This window comes from Habropoda laboriosa, unplaced genomic scaffold (assembly GCF_001263275.1).
Source record: "Habropoda laboriosa isolate 0110345459 unplaced genomic scaffold, ASM126327v1 scaffold32, whole genome shotgun sequence".
NCBI lineage: Eukaryota > Metazoa > Arthropoda > Insecta > Hymenoptera > Apidae > Habropoda > Habropoda laboriosa.
The window spans coordinates 614446-630116 of NW_017100135.1; the positions used below are offsets into that span (position 1 = coordinate 614446).

At 41.9% G+C, this 15671-nt stretch overlaps 2 protein-coding genes across 2 annotated transcripts in view; both read left to right on the forward strand.

Annotated features, from left to right (window-relative positions):
• Positions 1-2208: 2208 nt before the first annotated feature.
• LOC108578390 (spliceosome-associated protein CWC15 homolog) lies at positions 2209-4560 on the forward strand. Its single transcript, XM_017941717.1, has 3 exons — positions 2209-2463; positions 2574-2874; positions 3027-4560. The coding sequence occupies exons 1-3, from the start codon at positions 2333-2335 to the stop codon at positions 3267-3269; spliced, it is 675 nt and encodes a 224-aa protein (XP_017797206.1). The 5' UTR covers positions 2209-2332; the 3' UTR covers positions 3270-4560.
• A 6345-nt stretch (positions 4561-10905) lies between these two features.
• Positions 10906-15671, forward strand: part of LOC108578369 (protein 60A) — a 35615-nt gene continuing 30849 nt past the window's right edge. Inside the window, exon 1 of the mRNA XM_017941694.1 lies at positions 10906-11356. Within this exon, the coding sequence (XP_017797183.1) occupies positions 10906-11356 (451 nt within the window). The remainder of the gene's footprint in view (positions 11357-15671) is intronic.

Here is a 15671-nt window from a genome sequence, read left to right on the forward strand (position 1 = left end):
ATTATGTGCTTTATATACTTGTAATTTTCGTAGTACAAAATTGCTTACATGATATTTGTGCAAGCAAAGAATAGTCTTTATAATAAATGCATATATAAATAATAACAAGAAGTTAATCATAAACTTTAATAAAATCGCAAATGATTATGTTATTATTATATCATCGATTTTATTAAATTTAATTTCATTAGGAAATAGAGTATACCAATATACACATTAAGAATATAACGTAGAAATTTTTTTTAAAGTTTATTCATTAAATACTGTATTAAACACTTTCAAAAATTGATTATGTTACTTCTATTATTATAATGATTACTCTCAAAATTGCAGTTAATTTGAAAATTTACAAAATGGGTGTACAACAATTTACTCTCATAATAAAACAAAGAAAAGGCTGAGTGTAAACTGCATATTACAACATGTAAATTAAAAATGTTAGACTTATGTACTAGTAGTATTTAATTACAATATGGATAAACTTTGAAATAATAATAACATTTGACTGTGGAAAGTTGTAAAACTTGTGTGCCATGACATATTATTTCTTTTATTCAGACTGCACTTAGTAACTAGTAATAGTGTAAATTAATATTATACAGTAATATGTCTGAATATTTGGAAATATATGTTGTTATGTGTCTCAACTAATACAATTAATGTAACAAATGATACTATTAGCTATAGAAAAAGTTATGCTTACAGAACTATGAATTGTTTATTGGAAAAGTAACTATGCTTACAATATATCTATATTTCATATATATATAAAAATACATTTGATTCTTCATAGCTAAAATCTAAGTACAATAAATTTATGCTAGATTTAAATTATGTCACAATTGGATAATTTTATCAAATTTTATTCAATCATTTTGCATATTTCAAAATTTAAAGCTCTCTAAAACCAAGTGAGGTAATAATTACATTCTATAATTAATGTATAATGTGTTAGAAAATGGAAAACATTGTTTTAAACATATTTAAAAAATATTACAAATATTTTTGAATATTATGTAATAATTTAAGTTTTGAATGAATTTAGAAGCAATATGATTAATAATTATTGCTTCATTTTGTACATTACACGCATATTTGATATGTTTTTTAATTATTATTTAGCAAAGCAGAGTAACAAAGAAGTTGTAATACTATAATTTCACTGATGAAATTAAAAGAAAATGTATTTGAAGATAGAGTGCCTCTTTAGTTGCAAAAATTTTTAATGAATGAAAGTCAGAATGCTGTCCGATAATAAGTTAAAAGTGACAACTTTGATAATAAAAATAAGTCTGACCATGATATATACTATATCGCACAAAATATATTGCTTCAATAATTGACATCTAACATGAACTTTTATAAATAGAAAAAGATTAAAAAAGAATCATGTATGTATGTGAGAGAGGAAAAAACAATATATGTGCAAATTCAATAATAAAAATGAATGGTGCATGAAAATAAATGTTGCAACTATGTAAGTAATACAAGTGTAATCATAATTTTAATGTGTAGCAAACTTAATCTGAGCACTGCATTAAAAATATGAAATCTGCTTTGTGAATTAGTTTTCATTCATTACATGTGTAATGAATTTGTAAGAATATGTAACACTTCTTAGTTAGGAATTGTATTAAAAATTGTATCATCGAATAACCTTGAAAGTTTTATTAAATTTTAGCATTGTGCAATTATTAAAATAATCTGTTTGTTAACTTAAATAAATTGTAATGTGATAATAAGTTTAAAATGTACTCACATATTTTTCACTTGCATCATAATTGGACTGTCGTGACATGATGACATTATTTTCGGCTTAAATCACTGGTGTCACAATACTAATGTATTATAATTATAGAAACGCTGTATTTATTAATTCATTGTGATTAAAATAAAATGACAATGATACGTAAACACTATTACGACACGTCACCTTTTTGGTACCACAAAACTATGAAATTGTTGCATGTTAAATTTAATCAACCACATTGATCAATTAATAATTAAATAGTTCGTAAAGTTAAATGTTCATGTAACATAAATGAATTAATTGCATTACACTTTCATACGACGTATCCACGACAACGTTTCAAACACGACTGATTTTAATTCTATTTGCGATTCTCAAATCGTATAGAATCGAATGACATATCGATCTATGATTTACATCGACGACCTCTAGCGGGAGTTTACAATATACAACGCTAAGATAAGTTTGTCTTTGACTTGTTGAACGATCAGCTGTGTTTTGAAAAGTGTGAAAAGTATTAATAATAAAAAAAAAAATTAATAACGTCCTGTACCGAAAAATATCGAATAATTATCAAGTAAAATGACTACGGCTGCAAGACCTACGTTTGAACCTGCTAGAGGAGGACAAGGACGCGGTGAAAAAGATCTAAGTGCAATATCAAAACAATATAGCAGTAGAGATTTACCGTCTCATACAAAACTAAAATACAGGTGTTATATTTTACTTAATAATATCTTTATAATTAAAGACACACGTCTGCTGTGATTTCTTTAACCTTGTGAGTAATCAAACATAACCTTACTTACTTGCATACTTTTAGAGAACATGGTCAAGGAACAGTGGAAGAATTGCGAAATCGTGATTTTCGCAAAGAATTGGAAGACCGTGAAAGGGAAAAGGAAAAAGGTTCTAATCGTCGTATGATAGAGCCACCTCGAGACACTTCTACAACAAGTGCTAAAAGACAAAAAATTGATCAAGTACCTACAGCAAGTTTAGACGCAGATGATCCCCTTGATGATGACGATTCAGAGTCAGAAAGCGACGAAGATGATACTGCTGCTCTCTTAGCTGAATTGCAACGTATTAAAAAGGAAAGGGCTGCAGAACAAGCTAAAAGGGTAAACTTTTTATATTTATTTATACCTTTACAATATGCTGAAAAGTTGTTTCTATTTCATTATAGTCTTTTAACAACTAATTAAACTTTACACGCATTTGACATATGAATTCAGTTTGTGGTGCCATTATTAATATTCCTTTTATTTTCTAGGAGATGGAGAAGCGACAAGAGGAGGAAAGAATAAGAATGGAAAACATTCTTTCAGGAAATCCTTTATTAAATTATTCATCTCAGAGTGGAAGAACAGATATGAAAGTTAGACGGCGATGGGACGACGACGTTGTTTTCAAAAATTGTGCTCGTTCCGAACCGAAGAAGAAGCACGATATGTTCATAAACGATTCGTTAAGAAGCGAATTTCACCGCAAATTTATGGAGAAATATGTTAAGTGAAATAACTGCCGTAAAGAATATACGGTGTCTGTACATAGTTTTAAGTTAATATTATCATATTACCTGTAAGTGCCCTACGATATAAATTAGCAGTACGAAATAACGTACGAAGTTAATCTTGCAAATTCAAAAAAGAAGTCCCACGAACAATTGACTTCTCGCAAGCACGTTTCATTAAACTATACTATTAATTCTACGCATGTTCGTCTACGAATTCGTTGTAATCAAGAAAATCTACAACAAGAATTAAATTACAAACAACAACAAAAAAAAAATAACCAACACCGTACAGTAGTTTTAATCTAAAGATATAGAGGCGTTCTCCGTGTCGCGAGATTTTTCTTCGGTTCCTAACGAAATTGAACGGATCGCGGTCCACTGTTGCCCCACGGATCTCCTCGAGTAACGTGTTCGATCGACATCCAGCAGGGCCTACTCTAGTAACTCGACGAAGAAGTCGTTAAATTCTTCATATGTAAAAATAAGCCTACAAATATTGGACGCGGGAAAAAGGAAAAAGAGTAGGGTGAGCCAGAGTGTGGAGTGAGGCGAATTGAGGTAGCGTGTATCGGTCCGGTGATCGTTGATTGTACGAGAGAGGGAAAGAAAAAGAGAGAGAGTGGGGGGAGAGAAAGAGAGGGAGCGAGAGCGAGCTAACCAAGTGTGCTGGAGTTTGTCCAGGCAATGTAGGTATGTGTTTCGGTAGCGGTGCGATCCGGCCTCGGCGGTGGTGGTGCTGGCGGCGGCAAGCGCGTGTAAACCGCTGGGTCAAGTATAACCGGTCCCAGGGTCCCCGGAGCAGCCGGAGGCAGCAGGCAGTCTACCGGTACGACGCGCAGCTGGTTATCGCCGGTAGACTCCCTGGCACCGACCTGGCCAACTAACGCAACAGGGACACACGAGGGGCCGGCCTGACTCGACCGGCGGAGAGACAGAGAAAGAGAGACGACCGTTCACCGGTAGATCGCCTCGAGATGATTTCTGGGAAGAGATATGTCGTACGTTACGGTACGGCTGATCGGTTTTCTGCGTGGTTAAATTCGTCATCGCGTATCGCCGATTCCATCCGTTTCTCATCTCGAACCTTCAAATTATTTACGGGAGAGACAGCACCACCACACCGGTGTCCCGGAGATCTAGCGCCCGTACCAAACCGAGCGATCGTCGTCAGGCGGTTACGTGTTTCACTGCCTTAATGGGCCACAATTAGTATTTCGTTCCGAGGGAACTCTGTAGAGATTCGTATCGTTTCGTACGGATCGGCGTAAGAAAGAATTCAGCGAAGATACACTCTACCTCTGGTTTATGGTAATCGTAGACGTAACGTCGGGTGTCTTTCTTCGATTCTCCTTTCTCTCCACGAAACGGCAAAATCACAACGCGGAACGATCACTTCTGTAACTCGATTGAAGCTTAATAAATCTTAGTGAACGAACGTTTTCTTGTTTTTTAATCGCGGTACTCAATTCGGAATTGTCGCTCGAAATCCAAGCGCATACTTGCATTTTCCAAAAAAAAAAAAAGAAAAGCGCAGATCAGCGGATCGCGAAACAGCGCGCCTAAAAATGCGGACTCGTCGAGTTTTCTTCGAGAGAGGATAATCTCCGAGGGAGGGATTTCCCCGGTGAACGCACCTCTGGATTCTGCAGCGGCCGATGCTCGACGGGAATTCGCCCTGAAGGCACTCTCCCTTCCTCTCCCTCTCCCTTTCTCTCCTATCCTCTCCCTTTTTCCCTTTAACTCTCTTTTTCTTCCTCCCTCCCACCCTTCGTCCCACCCCTCTCTCGCGCCTTCCTCTCTCTGCTGCCACATTTTTTATTTACCTCCTATATTCCCCTATTTACTTTATTTATTCCGTTGCTGTTGGTCAGTCGAGAAAGAGAGTGTGCTGAACGAAACCAGAGAGAGAGAGAGAGAGAGTGATGACGAGGAGGTGGGGAGGAGAGGAGACAGAGAGGGACGAAGAGTGAACTGCAGCATCTCTTGCTTTTCTCCGAGAGTTCCCATCCACGGACGTGCAGAATGACGAGCCAGGGCTGTAAGCCTACCAACGTTGTATTGGGTGAGCCGGTATGCGTCGATAATGGAATCCCTCCGCGGAGAGATGCTTTCAGGATTATCTCCGTGGAATCGAGATCCGAGCATTGCGGGATACGCGGGGACCGGTGTGCGTGTGTCGGACACCTGTAAGAGGAACACGCTGGTATGTGCTTAATGTTTGTCGCATGCAGCCGTTCCAGTTGTTCGCGCGGCCGAAGTAGAACTTGAAGAGTGTCGTCGCTAGGAAATGGAGTTGTCAACCGATATATTCCCTCTTCTCGACCCGTTCCAACCGCACTTATTTTTCTCTCCTGCATCTTTCGTACAGACTAATTTTCCCACGAGATTATTCAGGTAGCGAATAAACGTGTCGAGATTCAGACGAACTTCGACCGTTCGATTGGAAGTGTTAGGGATTTTTTATATAGATGTAAATGCTCCGCGAAGCTGTACACGGTTATCAGGTGAAACTTGAAAAGAAACGATCGTATCCCGCGAATATCGGCACTTTTCAGCAACGCCATCGAGGCACGGCAAAATCCGCGTCCGGATAGAAAGGAACGGGCGGCGGCGAAGGAGAAAAAAATCTCTTGATACCACGTTTAAAAATATCTGGCGAATTTCTATTTGCTACTGCATTATTCATCGACGAGGAAATTTCTTTAGAAAGGTAACACGAAAATGTTACAGCCAGTCAGCGGCCGCTGTCGCGTGTTTTCTAGAGGTCCTCAAGCAGAGAGAGACGTTAAGGAGGACCTTCTTTTTTACTTCTCTCTCTCTCTCGTTGCTTTTTAATTTCGTTTTTTGCCGGCTCGCGAGAGAGAGAGAGAGAGACTGTCCATCGCCGAAGAAATTTTGTCCGGTAAACAAATATTTCTTACAAACAAACTGGATATTACAAGCCTCGCGCTGACTTTATTGGCAGATTAATGATACTACCGACTCAGATTCGCTTTCACCGTCGTCCGCCCACCCCGACCCCTTCTACGTTTATGGCTGGTTGCGCATGAATATGACACGCGACTTATTTTTTCTCCTGTCTCTATTAAAAAATTCCCAAGATTTTGATTATCTGAACGTATCACGATCAGCTACGCGTGTACCACACGTGTATCTCGAGCTGTTAAAGAGTTCGATCCTCCGCAGGATTCGTCTCTTTGTTCGCAGCCTGCATATGTTTGCTCCTTGATTTTACGAGCTGTAACTTCGATGAAAATATTGGTAGCGCTTAGCTGTTATAGTTACGAGCTACTTAGGATGTGTTTTGCACGATGATTTATGTTACTCGTATATTCCGATGCAACGTGTTTCGTTGTAAAGAACAAGAAATCACGTCCTAGATGTGAATATGTAGTAAGGTACAGGTGCGGTGAAGTGAATAATTTGTGATAATGTAGTCGCTCTTTTATTACATTCGAAAAGCTACTAAATATCGTTTAACACTCACCTAGCTCACTTTAGACCGATAATTTTATTTCACCGGAATTGTTAGTCGATAAGTTGAAACTTATAAAAAAAAAAAAAAAAGAAGTTTTTAGCTATTGGAATTTTCGAGGGGAAGTTTCTAAAATTGTCGAAAGGCAAATCAATTTTTCAATCCTCCAAATTCTACGAATTTCTACGTTTCCGTTCGTTACCATTTTCGTGCCATCAGGATCGACAGAAGACCGAAACAATTGTGAAAAAGAAACCCGCAGAGTGTAAGAAACACCGGTTCCGTCGAATTAGGAGTATACGAATCACCTTTTTTTCTCTCGAAACGTTCTTTCACACTATCGAAATCGACAGCGGGGGACGAAGACGAGCGTTTCCAAAAATAAATGTGTCGAGGCGCGTATCTTCGAAAGGAATTCCTCGTACGGCCAACTTTCGTGTCAACCGCCTGCATACCATCCCGCCGGCGTTACCGAACAACAGCCTGTAAACAAATTCTCGACGAAGGTGTGCATTAACCGTGTGTGACAAGGTACATTTTTCGTTGCCGGTTCCCCGTCGTATGTATCTTGTGCACGCTTTCGTGGTGATTTTCTTCGCTCGAGCGACGTCTCTCCGCATTCCTCCGACCGGAAACGGAGAACAATTTTCTCCGGTGGAAAGTATCGGCAATGGTTACGCGACTGTGCGGTTATCGGGCGGAAATTGCCTGCAACTGGTCTTGATGGCGTGCTGATAAAGATCCAAGGGGTTGAAAAAGTGGAAGAATGTCCAGGTTCGGTCGGCCGCCATCGCACGCCGTTTCTTCGCTAACCCTGATCTCCGGCACCACGTTAGAGAGCCGAGTAATACCAACGATCAGGGCTGGTGAACGCCGCCTACTTCTTCGGCAGGGGCGGTCCTATCTCTATGACCCAGGGACGTGCAAATGCCTTCGAAAATTCAATGGATCCGGGGAGAGAAAATTTCGTTTTAGAGCTGAAACGAGATCTCGTTCGTCGTGTACCACTGTTTCTACGTACTCGTTTCACCAAATGTATAATTTGTCTTTTTTTTTTTCGTCTCTTTTTGTTTTTCCCATGCGTACGAATGGAAAGTTTTCTTCGGCGCGTTTACGGCCGTGCAACGATCGTAAAAGCGAACGAGGAAAAGTGAGATTAACGAACGTTTAATTCGACCAGCAGATATACTGTTCTCTCTCTCTCTCTCTCTCTTTCTCTGCGCAAATACGTTCAAACAAGAAGGATTTTATTATTTTTTTTTTCTCTTCGTTAACGGTGGTCGTTACGTTTACGAAAGTTACGAGTTTGTCCGAAGAGAAGAGATGAAATTTATATCGCACGGCGAGAGCAACAGGTTTCGCCCTTTTTATAGCGATAAGCGATATCAAAGTGTTGCTAAATGTGTTTTTACATTTTTTTCGAGTTTCTTTCGGTTCACCGTTATTGTCTCGTTTCCTTATTTCTTCGTTTGAACGAAAGAATACTTAAAAAAGCACTAATTTTGAGTGAAATCTAGTCGAAATAATTTTTTCTAGTTTCCAAACATTTTCGCAAACATCTACATACCTGAAACTAAAGAAATATTCCAATGGAAAATCAAATTTTCCCAAATGACCGATTTGTCTAATCGGAAAAAGCTGTACTCCTCGCTCGAGCTCAATGTCCCGCGTTCCATTTTCCTCTCGTTGTTTATTACTTTTTAGCGCGCGAGCGAAAAGGTTGCAAACGGTCCCAGTGAAAGTAAATCAAATTTGCAATCGTCGCGTGTCCGCAGGGTCGCGTCGACGCGGCTGCTTGCAGAATTTTGTTGCGCGGGGACCAACCGTTTGGATGCGGATTAAATTCCAGAGGTTGGCTCTGTTCCCCGCGTTTAAACGACATCAGCCTTCCATTACGCAATAAGTTACATTGTAACGCACGTCCGCGAACCTCTTCGGAACCTTGCAAACATCTGGTATTACATGCAACATTCCACGAATGCCACGTTAGGCGTGCGACAAGCGTTGTACGCAACACCACACTCCGCTCCTCGAACAATCTAATCGTGAGCGGGAACGTTTTCACTTTACACCGGCTATCCTTCATTTTCGCGGCTCACTTTATCAACGGCCATCTCTCCGATATCGTGCTCTCTGATTCGCCGATATCGAACATATTATCTATACGACACGCTTATTCGCACAACCATACATTCCCCTTTTCTTGTTTAACGCGTTACACGCACACGCACGCTCATTTGTATTTATACCTCGTCCTGTTACTTAATAGCCGTCGAATGGATCGCGATCATTGCTGTGTATAAGTAACGATGGTACCCCTTTCAACGAACCCTTTGCGCTCTCATGCGCTTAGAGTTGGAGACGTTGCTCCGTTTCAAGAGATTTCCTTCGGTTTTTGAACGTGGTTTGAATATGGACCAACTGGAGGAAAATGGTGATCGGGACTCCAAGGGATAAAATAAATTATGGAAATTTTTAATTGGATTAATTAGGGTGTTAACGCAGCACCGCCTATGGGGTAAATTAATTTTATTGGAATAAAAGATTGCAAATCTTCACTTCACCCTTGAAAAGGTGACCAGTTGAAAAGTTGCGACACTTTTATCGATCTTTCATCGATCACCCGACACCTTCCTCTCGACTCGCAAGAAAAAAAAAAAATGGTGGTGAAGCATCTGAGGGTATCCGGGCAGGTTAAGTGATGAAAAATCCACAAGTCAGTGAGCAACTTGGGCAAAGATCGTGACAGCGTAGCCGGGCGAGGAAGGAGGCGAAAAGAAGCGTGGCGAGAGTGACAAGATGCGAACGAAGAGGGCCAGAGGGTTGCGCGAAGCGTCGAAGAGGAGGTGGAGGAGGATGAAGAGGAGGAGGAGGTGGTGGAGGAGGAGGAGGTGGAAGAGGAGGACGGGGAAAAGAAGAGAGGATCAGTATGTACGCGTGGCTACCGGCGTGGCAAGGCAAAAGCGATGCGAGGCGATGCGAGGTGAGTCCGAGGCAAGGCAAGGAAGGCAAGACAAGGCGAGGCGAGTTGAGTTGAGGCGAGGCACATCGAAGAGGGGCGCGAGCGGTGAGACGTAGCCGAGGCGAAGTGATGGCGAGGCGAGGCGAGGTGAAGCGAGGCAACGCGAGCCAGAGGCAAAGGCAGAGGAAGGCGAAGCGAGGCGTGGCTCTGTCGGAGGAGCGGTACGGCCCTGGGAGGCGGTGGTGAGGCCTCGCGGAGGAGCAGCGACGACGAGGAGGTGCACGGCACGGGCCAGACAAACAGACTGGCACTGGCATCGCGGGAGTCGGCGGCAGTGGTCACCGGTGGTCACCGAGACGGTCTCTCTCTCGAGAGTCAGCCGTGCGCGTTTTGCGCGAACATGCGCGCCGTGTATTATCCTTTAAATCGCTCCACGGTCAAAGTGCGCGCTACTATGTGCCTCTTCGATCCGAGATCGCAGTAAGAAGAAGAAGAAGAAAAACCAGAAGAAGAAGAAGAAGAGGAACGTACACGATCGGATAAGCTTCGCGAACCGACCGTCGATCACACACCATTCTACTCTCTGCTCTGCTCTCGTTGCGTGTGCGGATAACTTGGGACAGCGGGAAAGAGAAGTGGACCGGGTGTCCGGGGGGAATTATTGTTGCGAGATAAACTGAACAATCTTCGGGAATACTGTACAAACACACACGCGGCGGCGTTTCGATCGTTCCCGATCGATAAACTTCTATCCCGAAGGAATTAAAGTGATCGTACAGGGGAGGATATATAGGAGAAAAAGGGATAAATAAACGGTACGAAGTAAGACAGTGTAGAGATCGAAATAAACGGGAGAAAAGATCGAGGGATAATTCGACGATACGCTCTATTTTCGTCTTGTATACACGCTCGTCGGGAATAGTAATCTAAGGAGTGCGCGGTTCTTCTGTTTGCTCGCATAGCGATCTGTTCGATAGAGGATCCCGAATACAGGATCGATCGATCCCGCAGTTGTTGGATCGCAGCTCGATCGCCTCGGCGGCGGTCCACCTCGGCGTTCACGTTGGTGGCTCGATAGGAACGACGACGACGACGACGACGTCGTCGTCGTGTGAACGCCGACGTAGGAGGAGGAGGAGGCGGTGGCGTAGGGGAAGGTGGTGCTGGTGGAGGTGGTGGTGGAAGCGGCGGGAGGTAGAATGGTGCCTTCCGGGCCGTGTCGATCTCGAGCGGAAAGACGCGCCGAGATGTCGCCGCGCCGTCTCGCGCCCCTGCTGATCCTCGGGACGATCCTCGCCGAGCTGACGAGCACCGCCGCCGCGGACAGGATGAGCGGCCTCTACGTCGACAACGGTTTCGATCAGACGATCGTCCATAGGGTGGTCAGCCAACGGGAGAAACGCGAGGTCGAGCATGAGATATTGAATCTACTCGGGCTGCCGGATCGGCCGAGGAACACGGCCGGTAGGCCGCCGCAGGTCAAGAGGTCGGCGCCCAAGTTTCTCCTGGACATATACAAGAACGCTCTTGGCGAGGACGAGGACGAAAAGCCGATCGCCGAGCAACGTAGGGCCGGCGAGTTCGACCTCACCGGTCAGGATCTCAGGGCCATCGACCAGAGCGACGTCATCATGACCTTTGCCGCGCACAGTAAGTCATTATTCTGTTCTTTGCCTCTCTCTACATACACTACTGTTTCCTTCTGTCGCGCGCGCTACCGTAGATACATCTCCGTTTCGTCGTAGATATGGTACTTACTTTACGTACACGTCTGTTCATCTGTCCCTCTCGTTTCTGTCATCGCGTTTACGCCAGGTAAATAGGTGTACCTGTACGAGGAATGGTCGATTGTAGGTGGGAATAACGTTGTAGTTGTTGAAAATGTCGTCTGTGTGAACTTTTAGAATGACGTTTAGTTCTATGGTGTTTCGACGATCCTTAGAATTGATCGATATAATCAGTCAGAATGTTTCGGTCTCGAAGGTTTACAGGTTCTGCGATCGCAGCTCGTTTGGTTCGCGCGCCGCGCTGGCTGCCATTCGGCTGCTATTTTCATATCAAGCAGCTTCTTACATGGAGAAGTGATTTTTGTTTGGATTGCTACGGCCGGCTGTTTATGCTTCGCTGTGTTACACTTCACTAGTTTGAGTGGCCTGCTTCATGTTGAAACGTGTCTATAAATTCTTGTAGATTATTGAAAACCGTGTCAAAGTTTTTCGCGATTTAATTCTGTTGGAATATTAAACGTTCGATGAATAATAATTCGATACTTTTCGATATTATTCAAATGGTTGAATACGTTTATTTCAGTCATATTAACTACGCCTTTGAATTTGTTCCAAGATAGACCAACACCGAATGCTAAAATTTTCCCCCTTCTTTTTCAATTAAGCTTACTTAAAGCAACAGTCAAATTTAACCCTTTGATGTCAGATCACGTCTCGAAATCCTCATATATTTTCTATGCTAAATAAGCGACAGTGTTTGAAACTTGTACAAATTTGAAGAAATTTATTTAACGAAAGTATAAGAAAACTGTGTATTTGGCGGGACACAAGGAGACAAGATTACCGACACCTGTTGAACGATCCAGATTTCAAGAATCACGTTCGATTAAATTCCACAGCAAGTAGTTAATCTCGATTTCAAGAAAGTTCGACTCCGAGTTTCCGTTCCGCGAGATGCGCGTCGATTTCAATTTCAACCAACGTTCCATTGACTTTTCTTCTGCGTAACGCTGCTGGCAAGCCGGGACTAGGCTCGAATAGCAAATTGATTGCGTCACGCCACGAAATTCAGTCCACCGGGTTGGATATCGTGTGAAAAAAATGAACGACAGAGAGAACTGTCCCGGCTGGGACGGAAGGAAAGAAAGAAAGAAAGAGAAAAAGGGGGAGGGAGGGAGGAGAAAAAATGATAAAAGAACGAACGGCGGAGAGAAATGGTGGAATTGGTACGAGAACTGGTTTCTTAATCGGCGGATTTAAATTCAGAGACACTTTGAAAATGTTTTCAGCACCGATCGATATAATTAACGCACTGTATGAGTTTACTTCAGGATTATAAATCGCTTTACCAACTGGATTCTACCGGTTTAGAAGCAGTTCTCGTGGGTGTGAGCATTCTGCGGCACGGAATGCTCGTCTAGCGTTTCTTCGGTGACTTTGGCAGATCCTCCGCTGGTTCTCGAATATCGTCCAGAGCAAACAACCTGATCACGATTATCGAAAGGCGAGTTCGATTTTATTCAACACGCTCGCTTTGCCGGATTTTCGCGCGAAAAGTACCGAAATTCGAATTACTTCACGCTCTCCTGTTTGAGATTGCAAAGAACAGGAGACGTCTCACACCTTGTCAAAATTTCTGTATTGAAAATTTTCAATTCCCTGGAGAATTTACACGTTAAAATTGATCGTCCGTTCTGCGATATATTTTATTCGAATTGTTTATCGTTGTACAGTCAAATTTGTCGTACAAGTTAATCAAATTTGAGAATTCAATCATTTTACCATTCAATTTACCATTATCTTCTAAATATGGGTAACTAGATCCACCTTTCACTTTCTACACGATTAGCACGGAAATTAAGATAGAATCTTTGGTATCAACCATTGTAATTAGCTGACTTGGTGTAAAAAGTAGTTTATAATTTGGTGAAATTACGAACGAAGGGATTAAAGAGAAGACTGCCGCTGTTCCATAACGCGAAACGTAAGATCCGATGAAGCAAACAGAAGAGAAATGGTAGCGATCACCTGTGATATCCTGCGAGACTTCGATATTACGACTAGATCCTACCAGTTTAAAAGTAGAACACCGATTTCCGTGGTCGTTTCTGCGGGTACCTGTCCCATAATATCCGTCAAGGAATAGTAAATTGATCCGTGTCACCTGTTCGAAAATTGAAAAATCCGCCGCCTGGTACTTTACTGGATATCTTAATTGCTGCTGAAACACCGTTTTCGTTCCTTTACTTCGCTGCAATCATCTAATCAATGTTTTCTCTTTTACAACATAACCGAAAGTGATTTCATTATTCGCTCGGATTGTTCGCTTAATCGTTCAATCACTGGCACGTAAAATTGACGAAAAATAAATCGAAGATTTCAATTCGCCCGATTCTTTCTTACATTCTAGCGTTTCCTTCGAAGTTTGTTTATCGTTCAAAGACGAATATGTATCGAAAGAGAAGTGCTTACTTTCCAGGGAAGCTTGTTAGCGCTAATCGAAATGAAAATAAGAAAGGAAAGAATCGAATTTCCCATTGGTCGAATCCGGCGTTTTCCAGTTGGCGCGTTCTCGGGGACGCGAACCTGTTCCTCGCAAATCTGTGCTTCCGCATGCATATTCATCGGGAGTCGGACATAATAAAATTTTAAGACATATCGATTTCTACGAAACCGTGACGTCATGCGAAAAACCGTATAACTTCACGAGCTACGAGACGAGAAAACACGTTCAGCTTCCATGAATTCCATTAAAGCTTTCAGGATCCTACACGATGATAAAACCGACAAATTTATATACGATAAATCGACGAGAAGATTCGACGATTGACAGTGTTACGATAAAATATCGTCACTGTTCGTTTCCCGTTTTAATAACACACATCGATTGAGAAACACGCCAAACACCTGGCCGACAAGAATTTCGAATTGCGTTTGAAAGTTGCGAACCGAACGTGAAATTCTTACCTGCGACTAGATTTCAATCTTAAATACCTCATCTAAAATTAAACCTTCGCGTTCTCGAAAAAGAAAAAATTGAATCCAAAAGAAAAGAAAAATCGTCGAAACTCGTCGATTATTGAACTGTACCTACCGATGTTAACGGATATCGATAAGAAAAGTGTTATCGGTAGATCGCGAAATTTTCTGCAAATTCATATTTTTCTGAATATAATTAAAAAAAGAAATAGAAGCTACGGAGATTTTATTATGTGTATCCTGTGTATCTTTGTGCCTTGAAATGTTCCATAAATGCATTAAAAATTCGCAGTCTAGTTATCGGTGAAAAATCGCGAGATTTCGAGGATCGCGGAAAAGCGAAGAATTTTCAATCCATCTGCAGATATCTCCTACGGTTGTGTCCCAGCGTCTAATCGCGTTCATGCAGACCGCCCATAGTGAATTCTTCGACGGGGCCAGAAAAGCGTAACTCCTTCGGTTATGTCACGGTTGTTCAGGTGATCGAAATCGGTGCGGATGTTCTCGAAAATCAGTGGGGGATAACCAAGGCGGTGGTTTCCACTTTCGTTGCCGTCGACTTATGCAAATGCGCCTCATCATAGAACTTTCTACTCGGCCGGAATCCTTTTCGTCGCTGTTTCATTGGCCGTCCTCTCTTCAACGTCGACGGCTGCCTCGAGCACCGTGAATTCTTCTAGAAAGTTCGAGGAAGATAAATTACAAGGACACCTCGAACACGTTCCCGATGTGTGAAATCAGACGAGGAGACGTCAGGCCGGTTATAGCGGATTCGTGATCACGAAAACGATCCGAGTCAATCGAGGCTAACGCGTGAAATTGCCACGTTTCTGGTCCGCTTTTATTAGGAGACCGTACCGTTCTGCTTGTGTTCGATTTAAACGTCAGATTTTCGTGCACGCCACCAAGGACGTCGTTTATGCATTCTTCGCGCTTTTTTCGCTACAAGGTTACTACTTTTCTTCTTTTTTTTTTTTTCTTTTTATTTGGAAGGGGTAGATTAGAGATTGATTGGATGGGATGCTTTAGAGTTGAAAGATTTTTGTATGATTTAGCGTGTCGTTTTATTCTTTGCTCTGTGGAAATGGTAAATTTGAAGTTTACCAGAAATGAAACTAAGTTTCGTCACACCTTCATCATTTTCTGTATCGAGAATGTGATTTGATGTTAATAGTGGGTTAAGTTTTGTCATTATTGACAATATAATTGTATTTAACTCTAAAATTTAATTTCTAAATATATATTAATAATTTTATTGT